Source organism: Myodes glareolus, chromosome 5 (genome assembly GCF_982192425.1).
Source record: "Myodes glareolus chromosome 5, mMyoGla1.1, whole genome shotgun sequence".
NCBI classification, from domain to species: Eukaryota; Metazoa; Chordata; class Mammalia; order Rodentia; family Cricetidae; genus Myodes; species Myodes glareolus.
In genome coordinates this window covers 93,463,585-93,481,223 of record NC_142030.1, presented here as the reverse complement: position 1 = coordinate 93,481,223, position 17,639 = coordinate 93,463,585, and the positions used below count along the sequence as shown (strand labels likewise).

At 39.5% G+C, this 17,639-nt stretch overlaps 1 protein-coding gene across 3 annotated transcripts in view; it reads right to left on the bottom strand.

Moving 5' to 3' along the window:
- Positions 1–17,639, bottom strand: part of C4bpa (complement component 4 binding protein alpha) — a 33,772-nt gene that overhangs the window by 4,209 nt on the left and 11,924 nt on the right. For all 3 annotated transcript variants that reach the window (XM_048430642.3, XM_087906549.1, XM_048430641.3), the window contains exons 8-9: positions 13,398–13,586; positions 6,293–6,481 (exon numbers count right to left, since the gene is read on the bottom strand). In XM_048430642.3, the coding sequence (XP_048286599.3) occupies positions 6,293–6,481; positions 13,398–13,586 (378 nt within the window). The remainder of the gene's footprint in view (positions 1–6,292; positions 6,482–13,397; positions 13,587–17,639) is intronic.

The window sequence follows — 17,639 nt, the reverse complement described above, 5'->3', positions numbered from 1 at the left end:
TCCACAGAGTTCACCTAAAATCACCTGCATATCAGACATTTACATTATGACTCATAGCAGTAGCAAAATTACAGCTATGAAGCAGCAACGGAAATGGTTGTGTGGTTGGGGGTCACCGCAGCATGAGGAACTGCATTAAGGGGTCACAGCATTAGGAAGGTTGAAACCCCTGCAGTAGAGCCGAAAGATATCTTGACAGTCCATAGCGCATTACATAGATCCAATATATTAATGGCATCATGTCAGTTCTAGTGATGAGCATGAAGTTGTTACCATGATGATACTCAACGCACAGAATATAAATAGTCCAAGACTTGCCACACTTACAAGTTTTTTACTTTCAAGGTTCAGTAACTGTTAGGACATCCACTGAAGCCAAGGTCACATGATTGTCACTTGCTCATCCTCCTATAAGGAAGAGACTGAGCACCAAGCAGTTCATTTCTTTCTTTCTTTCTCTCTCTCTTTCTCTCTCTCTCTCTCTCTCTCTCTCTCTCTCTCTCTCTCTCTCTCTTTCTTTCTTTCTTTCGAGTTTTTTGAGACAGGGTTTCTCTGCAGCTTAGGAGCCTGTCCTGGAACTAGCTCTTGTAGACCAGGCTGGCCTCGAACTCACAGAGATCTGCCTGCCTCTGCCTCCCAAGTGCTGGGATTAAAGGTGTGAGCCACCACCACCAGGCTCACCAAGTAGTTCTTTCCAGAATCTAGAGGCAGCATGCTCAACACTTGGGAATATTGCCCTACCCCCTATACTAGGTGACAAAGGAGACTGCCAGGTTTGACTGGTGCTCCTGTTTGGAGAGAAATGTTTAGAAGATCTGGATGAGCCTATAGTGAAGTCATGCTGATGCTAGCCTATAGGACTGGACTTTGTGTGTTGAAGCTGGCTATCATAGGGGAATCTTCCAATGTTGGTGGGACAGTTACATCACAGACTACTGAGATCCTAAAGGAAGGATATGCACTGTAGATGAGAATTCCATGCTGATTGAAACACAAACCCTGGCATTTTCCCATTTTACTTGGTCCTTAGACAAAGCTCCTGACCTTGGATCAGATGACCAAATAGCCATTTGTCGTGAGTGAGATCTGTCAAATGTATAAAGTTTTAAAGCCAGACAAGTATAAGAATCCATTATAAAATAGAAATGAAACATCCGGGATCAAACACTTCTGAAAACGCACCCCAGAAAGTTCAGTCCCTGCTGCTATATGGGTGCCTTAACTCACACTTCTGGCTATAGGATCATGCACTCTAACTCACCAGCAGGGCTAGAAAAGGTCTCAGCATCTCTCATAGATGGGTATTTTGTTATATGTGTACACGTTGAAATGAATGGAGGTTACATTAAACCCATTCAGGGTCATCTCAGAAGACAATAGTAAAGGGGAGCCTTCCTATAAGACAAGCTATAGGGGGCACACCTGAAAATAAGAGGCCTGAGAATGCACTAGATTGGGATTATTGAGATAGAATGAAGGTTTTCTCTGGTCAGATAACTATAAGGAGAAAGACTGGAACACTGGGCACAAGAGTCCTAACAAGGAAATAGGTAAGTAGAAACACAGCAGTGGGCAGGAAGGTTGAAGGTTTTGTGTGTGTTAATAGCAATACATCCCCTATAGAAGAGGCATTAAAGGACAGTACCAGTTAAAGCTGGGCATCCCTGTCACTGTCTTTTTATCCACTGGTGGAATCAAATGAGTAGAATCAGGGGGTGGGAAGACAGTTCCCATGGTGGCTGAGTGGAACTCATGCAGGGACCAACAACGTGGACTCCCATTCACCAAGGCCAGTCACCTGGTGTGGGAAGGCCTTCTGTCCATGTGTTGCTTTTATTGGTTAATGAATAAAGAAACTGCCTTGGCCTGTTGATAGGGCAGAACTTAGGTAGGCAGGGAAAACTGGACTGAATGCTGGGAGAATGAAGGTGGAGAGAGGGACTCCATGGAGCTGCTGCCAGAGTCACTGCCATGTGGCAATACACAGATTAATGGAGATGGGTTAAATTAAGATGTAAGAGTTAGCCAATAAGAAGCCAGAGCTAATGGGCCAAGCAGTGGTTTAATTAATACAGTTTCTGTGTGATTATTTTGGGTCTAAGCTAGCCAGGTGGCTGGGAACCAATAAGCAGCCCTCCGTGCAACAGTCACCATTACCACAGTCACCATTACTGACTTTCCAACATTCCATCAATAATGTTCCTCCATATGACACTAGAACCGGAAGTAATCAAAAAGCCACAGTAGCAAGTTGTCTTTACCAGACCCTTTCTACCCTGGAAGACCGTGAGTTATTTTGATAGACAAATATTGCAGGCATGAGTTTGCCTTCCTTCACTGCTCAGCCTCAAACTGTGCTTCCTTTAAGGACTGTGGTGTAGACTGGTTAAATGATTAGAAGATGAGAGGGTTAAGGACATGCAACCCAAAAATATGGTTGCTACATTGATCATTTAGAGATGAAGGCAACTTGAAAAAACAGATGCAGAAAGGACTATCTAAACTGCCGTTTTCCCACCTCTGGCAAGTCATAAAACTTCCCTTAAGGAAGACACCTCCCTTGTGCCAGCACAGGAAAATGACATCAGAGAGTAGAGACGGTGGCTGCTGCAGCGTCCCTTTACACTAAGTTCTCGAGAACAACCCTCCTATTCCGTAACTCTAAAGCCCACACAGACCTCCCAGTTCCGGCGAACAGATGCTTCACTTGAGCCCAAAGATGTCTGCTAGATGCCTGTTCTTCTAAAGCAGAATTAAACTTGGCATCTCTGCGTTCCTTCTTAAAAGGCATCTCCTTTGTTTGAACAGCTGAGGTCACGCTCCTGGTTGATTCTGCATGAGAGTCACATGCCGCCCTCTGAACACCAAGCGTCTCCCTCAGAAAGCACTGGATTTGAAGTTCTGGCTCCCGGTACGACAGTGTTCAAAGGCAGCTTTAAGGAGGCGGCTGGATCATGAGGGTTCTGACTCCTTCAAGAGATTAACTCATTTATCGATTCATAATTTGATGGCATTTGGGTGAATTAATGGAAAGAAACTAGGGCCTAGTTGTCAGAGGTGGACACGGTGGGCAAGTCTTTAAAGTATGCGTCTTGTTCCCTTCCCCTTGCTTCCGCTTTCGGGTCACTATGAACTGTTCAGCGCTGCCCCACCATGACATTCAATTACAACTTCAGCATAGACGCAAAATAATCAAGACAGCGGTCTTAGTTGGGGTTTCTATTGCTGTGGTGAAACGCCATGGCCAGAAAGCAAGTTGGGGAGGAAAGGATTTATTTGGCTTACACTTCCACATTGCTGTTCATCACTGAAGGAAGTCAGGATAGGAACTCCAACAGGGCAGGTACTGGAGGCAGGAGCTGATGCAGAGGCCATGGAGGGGAGCTGCTTATTGATTTGTTTCCCATGGCTTGCTCAGCCTGCTTCCTTACAGAACTCAGGGCCACCAGCCCAAGGGTGGCATCACTTGCAATGCACTGGGTCCTCCTGCATCAATCACTAATTGAGAAAATGCCTTACAGCTGAGTCCCAGGGAGGCATTTCCTTAACTGGGGCCCCTTCCTCTCTGATGACTTGTGTTAAGTCTGACAGCTTTATGTCAAACTGGCACTCTAACCCAGCTGCTGCACCAGCCAACCTAAGCACAACCTCTATTGCCATGGCCAAAATAAATATTCCCTTCTTTAAGCCGTTTCTCTCCGGTACTTGTCTAGCAATAGAATGTTAATCGTTGAAGTGTTTGCCTAAGCCAGGCAGCAGTGGCACACGCCTTTGATCCCAACACTCTGGGAGCAAAGTAGAGGGGAAAAATCAGCAAAATAAATGAGACAAACAGCGGTATAAAAAGTCAACAACGTGGAAATAAATTCAGCAAATAAGCTGAGATTTTTGTGAAAAATAGAAATATAAATGAAAATCTCCATGAATCAAAGAAAAATACAGTGAAAGCACCACCAACTGCTGCTTGACAAGTAGAAGGAAGAGAATCGGGGAGAAAGGACGAGGCTGATGGAACATCGCATGCAAACATCAACGAGAAGAAAAGTAAATCACTGTGACAACAGCATCCAAGAACTCTGGGATGTGAGCAAGGGAACAAACCTAAGACTCCATGGGAGACAGACAGTAAAGGCATAGAAAATCTGTTCAATGAAGTTAAACAAAAAAGTTCCCAGATGGTAGTGGCGCACACCTTTAATCCCAGCACTTGGGAGGCAGAGGCAGGCGGATCTCTGTGAGTTCGAGGCTAGCCTGGTCTACAAGAGCTAGTTCCAGGATAGCTACGGCTGGTACGTTGAGAAACCCTGACTCAAAATCAAACAAACAAGCACAAAGTTCCGAGATCTAGAGAAAGAATAAACATTAAGACCCAAGAGTCATTTAGAAAGAAGTAGATATTCAAACATACGATACAGCCCTTTCATTACATACTATACTCATGATATGAAAGATCAAGCAAAGAAATAATATTAGAAGCTGGAAGAAAACGATGCCAACATACCTCCAACAAAAGAAGCATCAGGAAAGTATCAGGTCTTTTTTTTTCACTCATTCAAGTCTAAGTCAGGAAACCACGGAATGTCGTATTTCAAGCCCTGAAACCAGCACCTAACAACCACAACACCTATCACCAGTAAAGCCACGATTTTAGTTATGTCTCTTGCTGCTGTGATAAAATACCCTGACAAAAGCAACTCAGGGTGGGTGTTTTAGGGTTTCTCTTGCTGTGAAGAGACATCATGACCACAGCAACTCTTATAAAGAAAACATTTTATTGGGGCTGGCTTACAGTTTCAGAGGCTCAGTCCATTTATTATCATGAGAGGAAGCATGTTATTGTGCAGACAGATGTACTGGAGGAGTAGCCGAGAGCCAACAGGAAATGGACTGAAACGCTGGGCAGTGTCCTGAGCATAGGAAACTCAAAGCCCTCCCCCACAGCGACACACTTCTTCCAATAAAACTATACCTCCTGATAGTGCCACTCCGTATGAGATTGTGGGAGTCAATTAATTCAAACTACCAGATGGGGACTATTTTTGCTCAGCATTCCAGTTCTGTCATTGTGCAGACGTAAGCAGCAGGAACTTGAAGCTGCCAGCCACACGACGGCCATCATCAGGAAGGAGAGGGACGTTCACACACACGTGCACACTCAACTTATTCTCACCTATCCATCAGTCCAGGGCCTCCCACCTCAATTAGTGTGATTAAAATAGTTCCACCCCCACCTCCACCCCTGACATATACACCAACAGGCTTACTTAATCTGTGCTGAGTGTCTCCTCACAGGTGATTCCAGCTGACAATTGAAACTGACCATAAGAGCTCTCTTTTGAAACAAACAGAAAACTAAGGCTATTTCAAGTTAAGCACAAACTAAGCAGTTAGTCCCACCAAGTGACTACTGCAGGCGACAGGCAAAGGAACACTATACAGAGGAGGAGGACATTTTCAATGACAAGAGCACAGAAAACAATAAACACCATGAGAGAATAGCTGAGCACACGAGAGCTAGGAAGGAATCCTTCGTGTCCAACAGAGTAAACAAACCCCTAAAACAAATCGAGGGGAAAATAAAGAGCAAGCGCTAACTCAACAATCCAGAAAAAACCAACAACAGACATTGCAGGAAACGATAACTGTCTCTCATTCCGTGTAAGTGTTCTCCAATCATCACCAGGATGACAGACACTGACTGGCTGATTGCAAAACTGAGATGTGACTTTCTGTGGTCTCCAAGAAACATCCACTGGCTGAGAGTCAAAGACTGAAAAAAGATCTATCAAGCAAATGGAAACAAAAACTGAGGGAGATTGGCTATTCTTCACCTGATAAAGAAGACTTCAAAGCATAATTGTATTAGAAATGAAGACACTCACTACAGTTTAGTTAAGGGGACAATGAAGCAAAAAGATACAACAGCGTTTCCTATGTATCCCATTCTTGACACTATATTGCCCAAGTTAGCCTTGAACTTGTATTTTCTCTCCACTGGTATCTTGATAAAACTTCTTTTAATAATCTCCACACTATTAATACAAATAAACTCTGGGGCTGGAGAGGTGGCTCAGTGGTTAAGGTCACTGATTGCTCTTCTTAAGGACCCAGATTCAATTCCCAGCACCCACATGGCAGCTCACAACTGTCTGTAACTCCAGTTCCAGGGGATCTGACACCCTTACACAGACATACGTGTAGGCAACACACCAATGCATATAAAATAAAGATAAATAAAATTTACAAAATAAAGAAACTCTCTCCCACCAAACATAGTTCTCTAAGTTCTTACTCGGATCACATGACGGTGTTCGAGGACTCCACGTGCCATCTGGTTTGCAAGTAGCTGAAGAGATGTGATCATCTTGGCATTTGTATGACACCCTGTCACTATAGAAATAAGTACAGCCATTCTCAGGAGACAACTTCAGATGTTCAGTGATTTTAACGTTCTTTAGGTCTGGTACTGGACAACATACCTCTAGAAAATAAAAATGGAAAATAAGGGTCAATGAAATCGTCATGAAGAAGTCCTTATAGTTAATGACTCAATTTCTACAACACTGAAGAGAAGTTTGGGGTATAGAAAAGGAAACTCAAATACTTAGTCTTGTACATCCTAAATTTCTAAAAAAAAAAAAAAAGTCTAAAAAAAAAACTCAAGTCTAGTCACTTCCTCCAAGTAAACAATTTTTTTTATTATTTGGGAATTTCAAACATGCATATAATATGCCATATTCAATTCTAATTCTCTCTACAACAATTCCTGCCCTATACCCTCTGAATTTCATGTTTCTTTCTTTAAATACACTGGGTGAACTTAATGCTTCCAGTGTGTGCTCAGATACAGGGTCATCTGCTGAATCATGAGTAGCCTATCAGAGGTCACATCCTGAACAAAATAACAAAAACCTGACTCTCCATTTCCTAGCAGCCATCATTTGCTAATTGCTCTGTCTTGTGTCTCTAAATATAAGCAGAAAGTGGGCGGTTACTCCCATAACACGTGTGCCTCTATTGCACCAGTGGGCATGTCTTGCCAGGTCAGTGCTGCAAGAGTTCACAGCTGGATGATACCAATGATTACCTTCCCCCGGCCCAGCCCAGTTTCCTGATACTGTGCTTGTCACCTTGCAATACAATGAGAGATAGCCACTAGGGATAAAGCATCTAGGTTGATACAAACTTGATATCTCCATGTTCTATTACTCAGGTATGAGCAATGGCAATTACCTATAATCGTTAGGGGTCTCTGGCACCCCATTGACCAACAACTATTAAAGAAACAACCATACCTTTTGTTTTTTTTTTTTTGATAACCTCTGATGCCTGAAAGAGGCACTGTTGCCTGCACCTACACCCCCTATTACAGGGTAATTCCATTTAAACTCTTTATATGTGTGTATGTATGTTTTTAGGAGGATTGTAAAATAATGGGTTTCCAAGTTACTTTTTACAAAAGTCTTTAGTGTTACCTCTCCCCATATTTTCTCCTCTATTCTGCCCTTCCACCTGCCATCTCGTTTAACCTTTCCTATTTCACTATGCTCATTTCCCTCTTTATATCAACTGCATTTTTTCTCCCTTCCATTGAAATACTGTGCCATGAACCCTTACTATTTTACTAACTTCTATGGGAATTATACTACAATTTAACCACATGTCTAAAGATACAAAGCCAGTATCTACATATGAAAGAGAACATGCAATGTTTGTCTTTCTAGGTCTAGGTTACCTCACTCAGAAAGATTTTAATGTCCATTAATTTACCTGAAATTTCATTTTTCCTAACTGTTGAATAACATTTCATTGCGTAAAGTTATCACATATACATTGTCCATCCATCTATTGATGGACATTTAGGTTATTTCCATTCCTGATGATTGTTAACAGAGTGGCAATGAGCACAGATGAGCAAGTATCTCTATAGCAGGATTGGAGATGTTGAGTATATACCCAAAAGTAGTATAGCTGGATCATATAGTAGAATGGTTTCTAGCATATTGAGTCATTTCCACGTGAGAATCAATGAGTAAGTATTTACTTTCCTCACGTTCACAGTAGCACTTGTTGTAAGTCATTATTCCTAATTTTAACCACTCTGACCATGGTAAATAAAATCTCAAAGTAGTTTAATCTGCCTTAAGATTCCCTAAGGATTTGGAACATTCTAACAAGTGGTCTTCAGACCTTAGCGTTTCCTCTTTTGAAACTCTGCTTCGTTCATTGTTGAAACTTTTAATGATGTTGTTTGTTTTCTCTGGGTTCTAGTTTGTTTTCGTCAACTTGACACACACCTAGACATACCTGGAAAGAGGGAACCTGTTGTGGAATATATTTTTACTCTGTAAAGATGTATTGCATTTGTTTATGCTGCAGAATATGACTTTAACTATGTAAAGGTGTGTTACATTTGTTTCTACTGCCTTTGTTAATGATGTACAGATGTGTTACATTTGTTTATGCCACATTTGTTTAATTATGTAAAGATATGTTGCATTTGTTTCACCTTGCCTGCCTAAGACACCTGGTTGGTTTAATAAAAAGCTGAACGGCCAATAGCTAGGTAGGAAGGATAAGTGGATGTGGCAGGCAGAGAGAATAAGTAGGAGAAAAGAGGAGAATGAGAGAAAAAGAAGGAGCAAATGAAGGAAAAAGAGAGGGACATGCCCAGGGCCAGAAGCCAGGCAGCCACTGGACAAACAGACATGAGAAGCAGTGAGGGTAAGATATGCCGCTCTGGATTCATCCTTCTGTGCACTGTGAAGTTGCAGTGAAGGTAAGATATGCCACTGTGGATTAATCCTTCTGTGCACTGTAAAGTTGCATTGCTCTCACTGTTAATAAAAAGCTGAGTGGCCAATAGCTAGGCAGGATTTTCAGGGCAGAGAGAATGCTGGGAAGAAGGGCAGAATCTGAGGAGGTGCAGGCTAGAGGCCAAAAAAAGCAATGGGAAGTTCATAGATGAGGTAAATGAGCCTCAGGACAGCACACAGATTAATAGAAATGGGTTGATTTAAATTGTGAGAGCTGGCTGGAGACAAGCTTGAGCAATCAGCCAAGTATTTATAATTAGCATTAGTCCTCTTTGTGGTTATTGGGGAGTAGGTTAATGGGAGAGAAAAGTCAGCCTATAATATACAGAAGGGAAGAATGGTTTAAATAAAACCTGAGGCAAAACATAGATGAAAAGAAACAGGTTAAATTCTAAGAGTTCACAAGAAAGGAGCCTAAGCTAAAGCCAAGCATTCATAACTAAGAAGTCTCTGTGTCATGATTTGGGAGATGCTTGATGGCCCAAAGAAAGCCTGGTACTTTTGGTGTTCCAACATGGGACACAAATTTACATATAGTGAAATTCCCATAGACCCAAGTAGGGGACAGGACCAGCCACCAGAGCTGCTGGTGGAGGGCCTAGGCATCACTTAGCAGTTTAAAGTTTGGCTTACACATCAGAGAACACTGCAAGTACATAGCTTCAGGCACTCAGATGGAGAAAGCCTAGAAACATGTCACAGTGTGTTTAAAATGTGCACAGGCTTAAGAAAAAGGGTATAGACAATCATATAAAAAATTTGAAGAGTTGAAAAATAACAAAATCTTTAAAGAAAGTAAAGTAATATGAAAGGAATAAGCCATGTAAGGATGAAAAATGCACAGGGAGTCTGAATCCTGTATGGTGTTGTGTTGACTTTGAAGTTTTTGAATGTTGTTGAACAAACAACAGCTGCTGAGAGACATAGATTAGAAGAGGGGGTCACTGAATTAACCCAGCCTAGATACTTTAGGAATGCCTTAACTTTAAAATGGAAATCAGAAAATATATTGTGTTAGAGAGGAGGTTATATTTTTGTTTTCACAAGAAACAAAATGCTGTATATTTGTTCAAGGTTAATGGAGTTGAGGTTTGATCAGGAGAGACCCCCTGAAAATCCTGGCTACAGACATAAAGAAATAAACCTAGGAAAATTACAAGACAAGTGATGTATATTTTACCTGCTCAAACATGAAACAAATCACCTTTGGCTGACTTCTGTACAACACACAGTCCACACTTGTGTTAATGGGGACATGTATGTTACCTTTGAAAGTTTGTGTGTTTTCAGAGCAAGAGGACCAGACACCAGTGAAAACAGGTGGCCCAGGAGGTGCAGCCTCTCAGAGTGATTCTGTTGCAATTTCCTCAGAGCTCTACATACAGAAAGCTTCAAGACTGCTGACTGAGATGGTCCATCCTCTCAGACTATTCTAGCCACGACTTCAGATAAGCCTTACACTTTCCCATTGCACAGAGACTGAACAACAAATGTTATGGTAAGTTTTCCCAAGACTTGACCATTATCTCAATTTTCTCAGGTTTCATAAAGATGTTGTCATGATAAGAATGAACAAATTTATTTAAAGGAGTAGATATACAAAGAAGGGCTGATCAGAATCCATAATGCCCATCACAATGAACAGCAAGGATTAATGCCAATCAAGAGAAGAAAGGAGCCAGGCAGTGGTGGTGCAGGCCTTTAATCCCAGCACTTGAGAGGCAGAGATAGGCAGATCTCTGTGAGCTCGAGGCCAGCCTGGTCTACAGAGCAAGTTCCCAGGATGGGTTCCAAAGCAACAGAGAAACTCTTGAACAACAAACAAAAAAAGGTGCCATCCCCCACTGACAGCAGGAAACAATTCTAGAGAACACAAACCCACACTCCCAATAGTGGAGTGGGTGATTTTTGGTCATCTGGTCAGTTATAAATGTTTGTCATCATTTAGGATGAATATAGAAATATAAGATAAAATGATAACCATTAATCTCAAATATTTTACATTGGTATGGAATTTGGTATATTGATACAAATTTAAAGTTATTTTGTTATACTGTATGTATGTTTTTACTATTATTTGGAGTATTGTGCCTATGCAGTTCATTTAAAAATGTAATGTATAATTCAGGTTAGTAGTTAGTCATCTATAGTAGTCAAACATAGTCATGTTAGGTATGTTTTCAAGGTTAAACAGATATATTTTAGATAGATAGATGTTCTTCAAACACTTCAGAGACCCACAGAATATGGTATTTAAAATATTTTGTTACCATAGGGCTTTTGATGACAGTGAGACATGTCTGCTCCTGGCAGCATCAATTTACTTCAGAAAAGATGTTGGCATCAAAGAACCTCCAATATGGAGTTTCCTTTCAGTGTGGCAAAGTTAGCCATTTGGGCAAGAAACTGACCTTTCCTCAATTGCCGACAGCATATCATCAAAACTGGACATGCAGGACACAAAAGAAAGCACTTGCCAAACTTTTCCAAAACAAGGCAGGGGAGTCCTTCAAAATTCCTGCTGCATAGAAAAGTCTGCCAGATATTCTAGACCTGTAGATTGGAGATTGGATGTTCCAATGTTGCAGAGAACCATGGGTGATTATCCAGGTATCCAGATATCTCTGTCATTTTGGAAGTTGTTTGCACTGCATGTTCTATTTACTCAGATCATATTATATCCTTCTGGGGATCTTTGATGGAATTGAAGACTAGATAGTTAAAGTTACAGTCGTCTTTAGTTATGCTAGAAGGTCAATAAGGTACAAAGCTTTGGACTTGCCAAGACAGAATAAATAATGGAGTATTTTCTATGACCTTTCCAAATACAAATGGACTGGATACTGTAAATATAATCCTTGGTTGATAATTGTTCTTGTGGTATATAGTTTTACTATGTCAAAGTTAAAACCTTTCCTTTTTATTTAGACAAAAAGAGGGAAATTCTGTGTAATATTATTTAAACTATATAAAGATGTGTTACATTTAATTATGCTAACACAGGAACCTCAGCTGAGGAATTGCCTCCATAAGATTATCCTATGGACATATCTGATGTGAATTTCCCTCTTTATGCTCTGAATACCATTGGTTAATACAGAAACTGTCTTGAGCCTGTGATAGGGTAGAATGAAGGTAGGTGGGGAAAACTAAACTGAATGCTGGGAAAAAGGAGGCAGAGTAAAAGAGTAACCATGTATCCCCATTGGAGACAGACACTGGAACTTTATCTGGTACGCCAAAGCCTCATGGTGATACACAGACTAATAGAAATGGGTTAAATTAATATATAAGAGTTAACCAATAAGAAGCTAGAGCTAGTGGGCCAAGCAGTAATTTAATTAATACAGCCTGGTCTCCTTCCAGATTTCAGTGGAAATGATTTGAGTTCTCCTCCATTTGGCATGGTATGGACTGTGGGCATCTTGTATATTACCTTTATTATATTGCGATATGTTTGTGAATCTCTAGTTTCTCCAGAGTTTTTATCATAGAGAGATGTTGAGCTCCTCAAAACAGTTTCTATAGATACTGAGATGATTTCTGTCCTTGAGTTTATTTACTTATGGATTACATTTATTGCTACAAATGCTTCATCTATGCATCTCTGGGATGAAGCTGACTTGACCATGGTCGATTATCTATTTGATGTGATCTTTAATTTGGTTTACAGTTTTACTGAGAAATTTTGCTGTTATGTTCATAATTAACCTATAATTTTACCTTTAGTTGGGCTTTATCTGGTTCTGCTATCAGAATAACACAGGGCTAGTAAAAAAAATGGAAGAGTTACTTCATTTTCTATTTTACAGAATAATTTGAAGACTATTGTTACTACTTATTCTTTGAAGGTCTTATAGAAAGAATTTTGTGCTGAATCTATCTGGCCTTCAGGTTTTTTTTTGTTTGTTCTTTGTTTTTTTTTAGTTGGGACTTTTTAAACTACTGATCCTATGTTCTTGGTTTTTATGGGTCTTTTTAAACTATTTGCTTCATCTTGATTCAACCCTGGTTGGTGACATGCATCTTGAAATTTACCCATTTCCTTTAGACTTTGCTATTGAGTGAAATATGGGTTTTTTTAAATATGCTTTTATGATCCTTTGAGTTTCCTAAGTGTCTGTTATACTTTCCCTTTCATCTATGATTTTGTTAATTTGAGTCTTCTCTCTTGTTCTTTGTTGATTGGATATGGTTGTGTCAATCTTGTCTCATCAAAGAACTAACTCCTAAGTTCATTGAGTCTTTGTATTGTTGTTTGTTTGTTTGGTGTATTTTATTAATTTTGATCGTGATTTTATCTTTTCCATTTTACTGTTTTGTTTTGGAGAGAGCACTGGAGGGATGGCTCAGCTGCTAAAAGCTAGATTCACAACCAAAAATATAAAGTGGCCCACAGAAATATTTACAATCTTAGCCCCTGAAACTTTATGATCACTTTTGATACTAAATAGCTTCTACTTTGGTTAAAACAGATGATTCAAGTTTTATTCTAAGTGATAAAACTACACTCACATATGGTATAAGACCCAATCACTTATACATTTAATACATACACATATCTGGAAAACCAGAACTCACCCTTGCATTCTTTGAATGGGCTCCAGGTGAAATTCTTCTGACAAACCAGAATCGTCCTCTCTCTTGTAGCAGGTTCATAGCCAGGATGACAGCGATATTGTAACACTGCCCCAACTGGATACACATCTTCCTTTTTGAGTCTTTGTAGCCAACTAGCATGTGGAATGTATGGTACATTACCGCAACCATCTTCACATGAAACAGGAACAAGAGAGAAGGACATTGCTATAGGGCTGCCGTAACACTCCGAGAGCATGTTTCATCAAAGGGTACCAAGAGGAACTAGTCTTCCACAGCTCACATTGACCACACCAGAAAATGTATAAGGACATTTGCCAAGCTTGGCCCAGCTCCTGGCAGGTTCTTACCAAAGGCACCACCAAATGCACTCCGTGTGCTGTGCCAACTGCACTCAACAGTAATTCTTCTTTTCATTGTACTTCAGCTGTTTCATTTCTAAATTGAAGCGTTAGGCTTGTTAAAAGAACATGATGGGAAAACTTTCAGAGACAACCAAAACTATGTGTGTTTTCCTGACAAGCGAAAATGAACAAACCATGTCCATCATCCGGGAAAACTCAGAACAAGAGGAAACAAAATATTAATGTTTTTGAGTCTAGGCTTTGAGACCTTGCCTGGTACTGCTAGTTCAAAAACAACACATGTGTCTATGTTGATGTTCATTACATTGTATCTCCAAACATTCACCATGAGACACAGGGTAAAACCCTTCAGAAACTACAGATGGACAGTTTTAAATATTCATAGAGTTGTGAGCTTTCCATACTATCCAATTTCAGGATATCTTTGTCATCTTTTGAAGAAGCCCCATATTTTTAACATTACTCCTACCTTGAGCTTTTTAAATAAGTGGAATCGCACAATATGTTTTCTTTTTTTTGTAGCTGGCTTCTTTTACTAGACACCATACTCTAAAATTAATTCATGCTCAGTATTTCTCAGTACTTCATTTTTATTCTGAATGCCATTCCATTGTACAGCTATCCCAATTTATCACTATATGTTTGGATATGTGGATTGTTGGTGGTTAAGAACAATGCTATTTTGAACACCCATGCAAAATCTTCTGTGTGGATATCTGTTTTTATTTCTCTCTGAGAGATACCCAGGGAAGTGACTGTGAATCAAACAGTAACCACATGTTCAAACTTCAGGGGAACTGTTGAAATTATCTTCTAAAGTGTCTGGAGTAATTTAGATTCCCACCAGTAGTGTATAGAACTCTAATTTTTCCATAAATCTTCGTAAATATGTCAGGCTTTTTATAATAACCATTCTGATATTACTTATTCTTGCTAAAAGATCGTCTTTACAAGAAATAAGAGAGGAATGTGTTCTGCCTGGAAGCATAGAGGAAAACAGAAGCACATGAATTATCATTGTATAGATAATTAAGAAATAAGGAGATGATACAATCATCTATCCTTTTTTAGTAATGGGGACGGGTTTGCAAGACTTCCAGAAATCCCCAGTCCATAGAATCTCAAGTCTGTAGTATAAAATGTTTCCAAACAACCTACATACCTCCTCCTCCTACATTCCTACATGCTTAAGTTACCTCTTTTGTTGCTTATGTGTCTAAGATAATGTCAATATTGGTAAATACCTGTTTCACTAGAGAGTTTAGGAGCTATCAACAGGGAAAGATTCTGTACATGTTTAGTAAGATACATTTTTTTCAAATATTTTAAATCCACAGTTGATTGAATTCCCAGATGTGGAAACTGGATACAAAGAGTCAATTGATGCCCATTTCTTCTATACAACTGATTTTAAGGAGCATGCTATAAAAATGAAAATAATTGAATTATTAAGCATATCTAGAAATGCATTGCATTTAATAATAATAACACAGGTTTTAGCTGCAGACAAAGATGTATTTGACAGTAAAAACAGCAAATATTGGCTGGAATATATAGGAAGAAATGAAGAGTCTATCTATGATAGAGTGTATAACCCAGCAATGTCAGGGCTTGCCTACCATGAGTAAATATGTGGGTTTGGTCCCGAGCACAAGAACAATAAGGAGGTAGCTGGAGAGAGAAGGGAAGCTATAAATATATACACTTTTTCTCTTTACTATCATAAATACATGAAACATAAAATTTTATGAAGTAGTAATTTTATTTGCTGTGGTGTGTCAACAATATGGGTGTAGATGTTTTGCTGGATTGTTGGTTTCGTGTTTTTCTTCACTTTAACTATATCTTTTCACTCACTGACATGCAGCTTCCATCATCTCTAATGAAAACCCAGATGTTAATTTTGTTGATGTGCTGTTTTTCTCTTGCTGCTTCCTCTTGAAAACATTTTCTATTTATCTTTACCTTTCAAATTTTCCACTATGCCATCTCCAGGTCTTGAACTTTTACAATGTAACCTTCATAAGTTACAAGTGAGCTTCTTGGATGTATAGATTAAACATTTATGTCAAATTTGGAAAATATTTGATCGCTTTTTCTTTGAATAATTTTCTTTCTTTAACTCTTCTCTTTTTCATACTCTTATTAAAATCCCTCGTGTAGTCTGCTCCTCTTTTCTCCCTTTTTCCTTCTGTGCTACAAATCATATAATCTCTGTTGCTTCTATCTCTAAAGGCATTGACTCTCTCTCCATTTTATTCTTGTTTATTATTGCATTCCTCATGCAAATTCTCCATTTACTTACTATGTTTTTCAATTCTCAAACTTGCATTTCATTCTTAAAATAATTTATCTTTATTGGTGTTTCTGTGTGATGAGACATAATACTTTCCTTTAATTCTTTAAAGAATGTTTCCTTTAGCTTTTAAACCTATTTATTGATGTGGGATTCCCCTCTGTATGCTGTGAACCATAGGTTAATGAATAAAACTGTTTTGGCCTACCAGCAGGGCAGAACAGAGTAATTCCAAGCAGGAATTCCAAGCAGATAGAGGAGGAAAGAAGACAGAGTCAGCGAGACACCACGTAGCCACCAAAAGAGAAAGATGCCCGAGGGAGCCCAGTGAGACCTGGCAAGTAAGTCACAACCTCGTGGTAATGCACAGATTAATAGAGATGGGTTAATTTAAAATATACGAGCTAGCTAGAAATACGCTTAAGCTATTGGCCAAATGGTATTGTTAATTAATATAGTTTGTGTGATTATTTCAGGTCTGGGTGGTCGGGAAATGGATGAATGGTCTCTGTCTACAATTTATAATAACTATTTTGAAGATCTTTTGTTTTTAGTCTTATATTTTGGTCAATTGAAGGCAGTTTTCATTGCCACCTTTTGCCTTCCTTGTAAGTTACTCTTTATGATTTCTTTATATCTGACCATTATTTCTTGAAAACTGTACATATAAAATAATAGCTATTTGAACACTATTTTCCCCTCATTACTTTCAAGATTCGTTGTTATTTTTCTTGTTTTCTTGTTTGTTTGTGTCTTGATTGGAGTACTTAAGTTGAATCTATTTCACTCAAGTATATGACATCTAATGACATACCTCAGAAAGCACCCCCTTGTCTTCCTAACTACCTGAAACAACTAATTTTTCTCTGACTCTCTTGTTGCGCTTTTGCCTGATATACCTCTGTAGAAGTATGTACAATGGCTAGCCTTCAATATTATCTGATTGCCCAGAGTCAAGAGCATGACATTCATCAATATTCGCTCATTTTCAAGTCTATAAAATGAGGGAAGTGGAGGTGTCAGTTTGCTGGCCACCCTACTAGAACATTTCTCTTCCAAGACAGAGCTGTTCAGAAACAGGAGGATACAGCTGAGCAACTCTTTCCCCTGGCTTCTCCATCCTATGCCATGGAAGATGGATGGAGGAACAGACCTGATGTCTGGTTGCTCACATCTGCATAATATAAGCTTTTCACACCACGGACCTTTAGAAAATGCACACTATTCAACTGCAGCCCATCCTGAGCATATCTTTCACCACACAGCAGATGGGAGCTTCCATTTATGACTTTACAGAAGCTGTTCTCAATGAGATGGCGCTATTGCTAGCTCAATACAGTGGCCTCTCGCTATTTCTATCCAGTATCCTTAGATTTGCTGGAAAAAATTAATTAATTTGTTGTAACTCCTTCGAGTACTCTCCAAGACACACTGAATGATTTCTTTACTAATTTTGGTCACTTTAATAGATGCTTCTTTAGGATAGAGATCTGCCCCACTACTTGTACCAATGTCACAGAACTCCCCCAAAATAAAGACTCATAATGCCTCATGAGTGTAAAA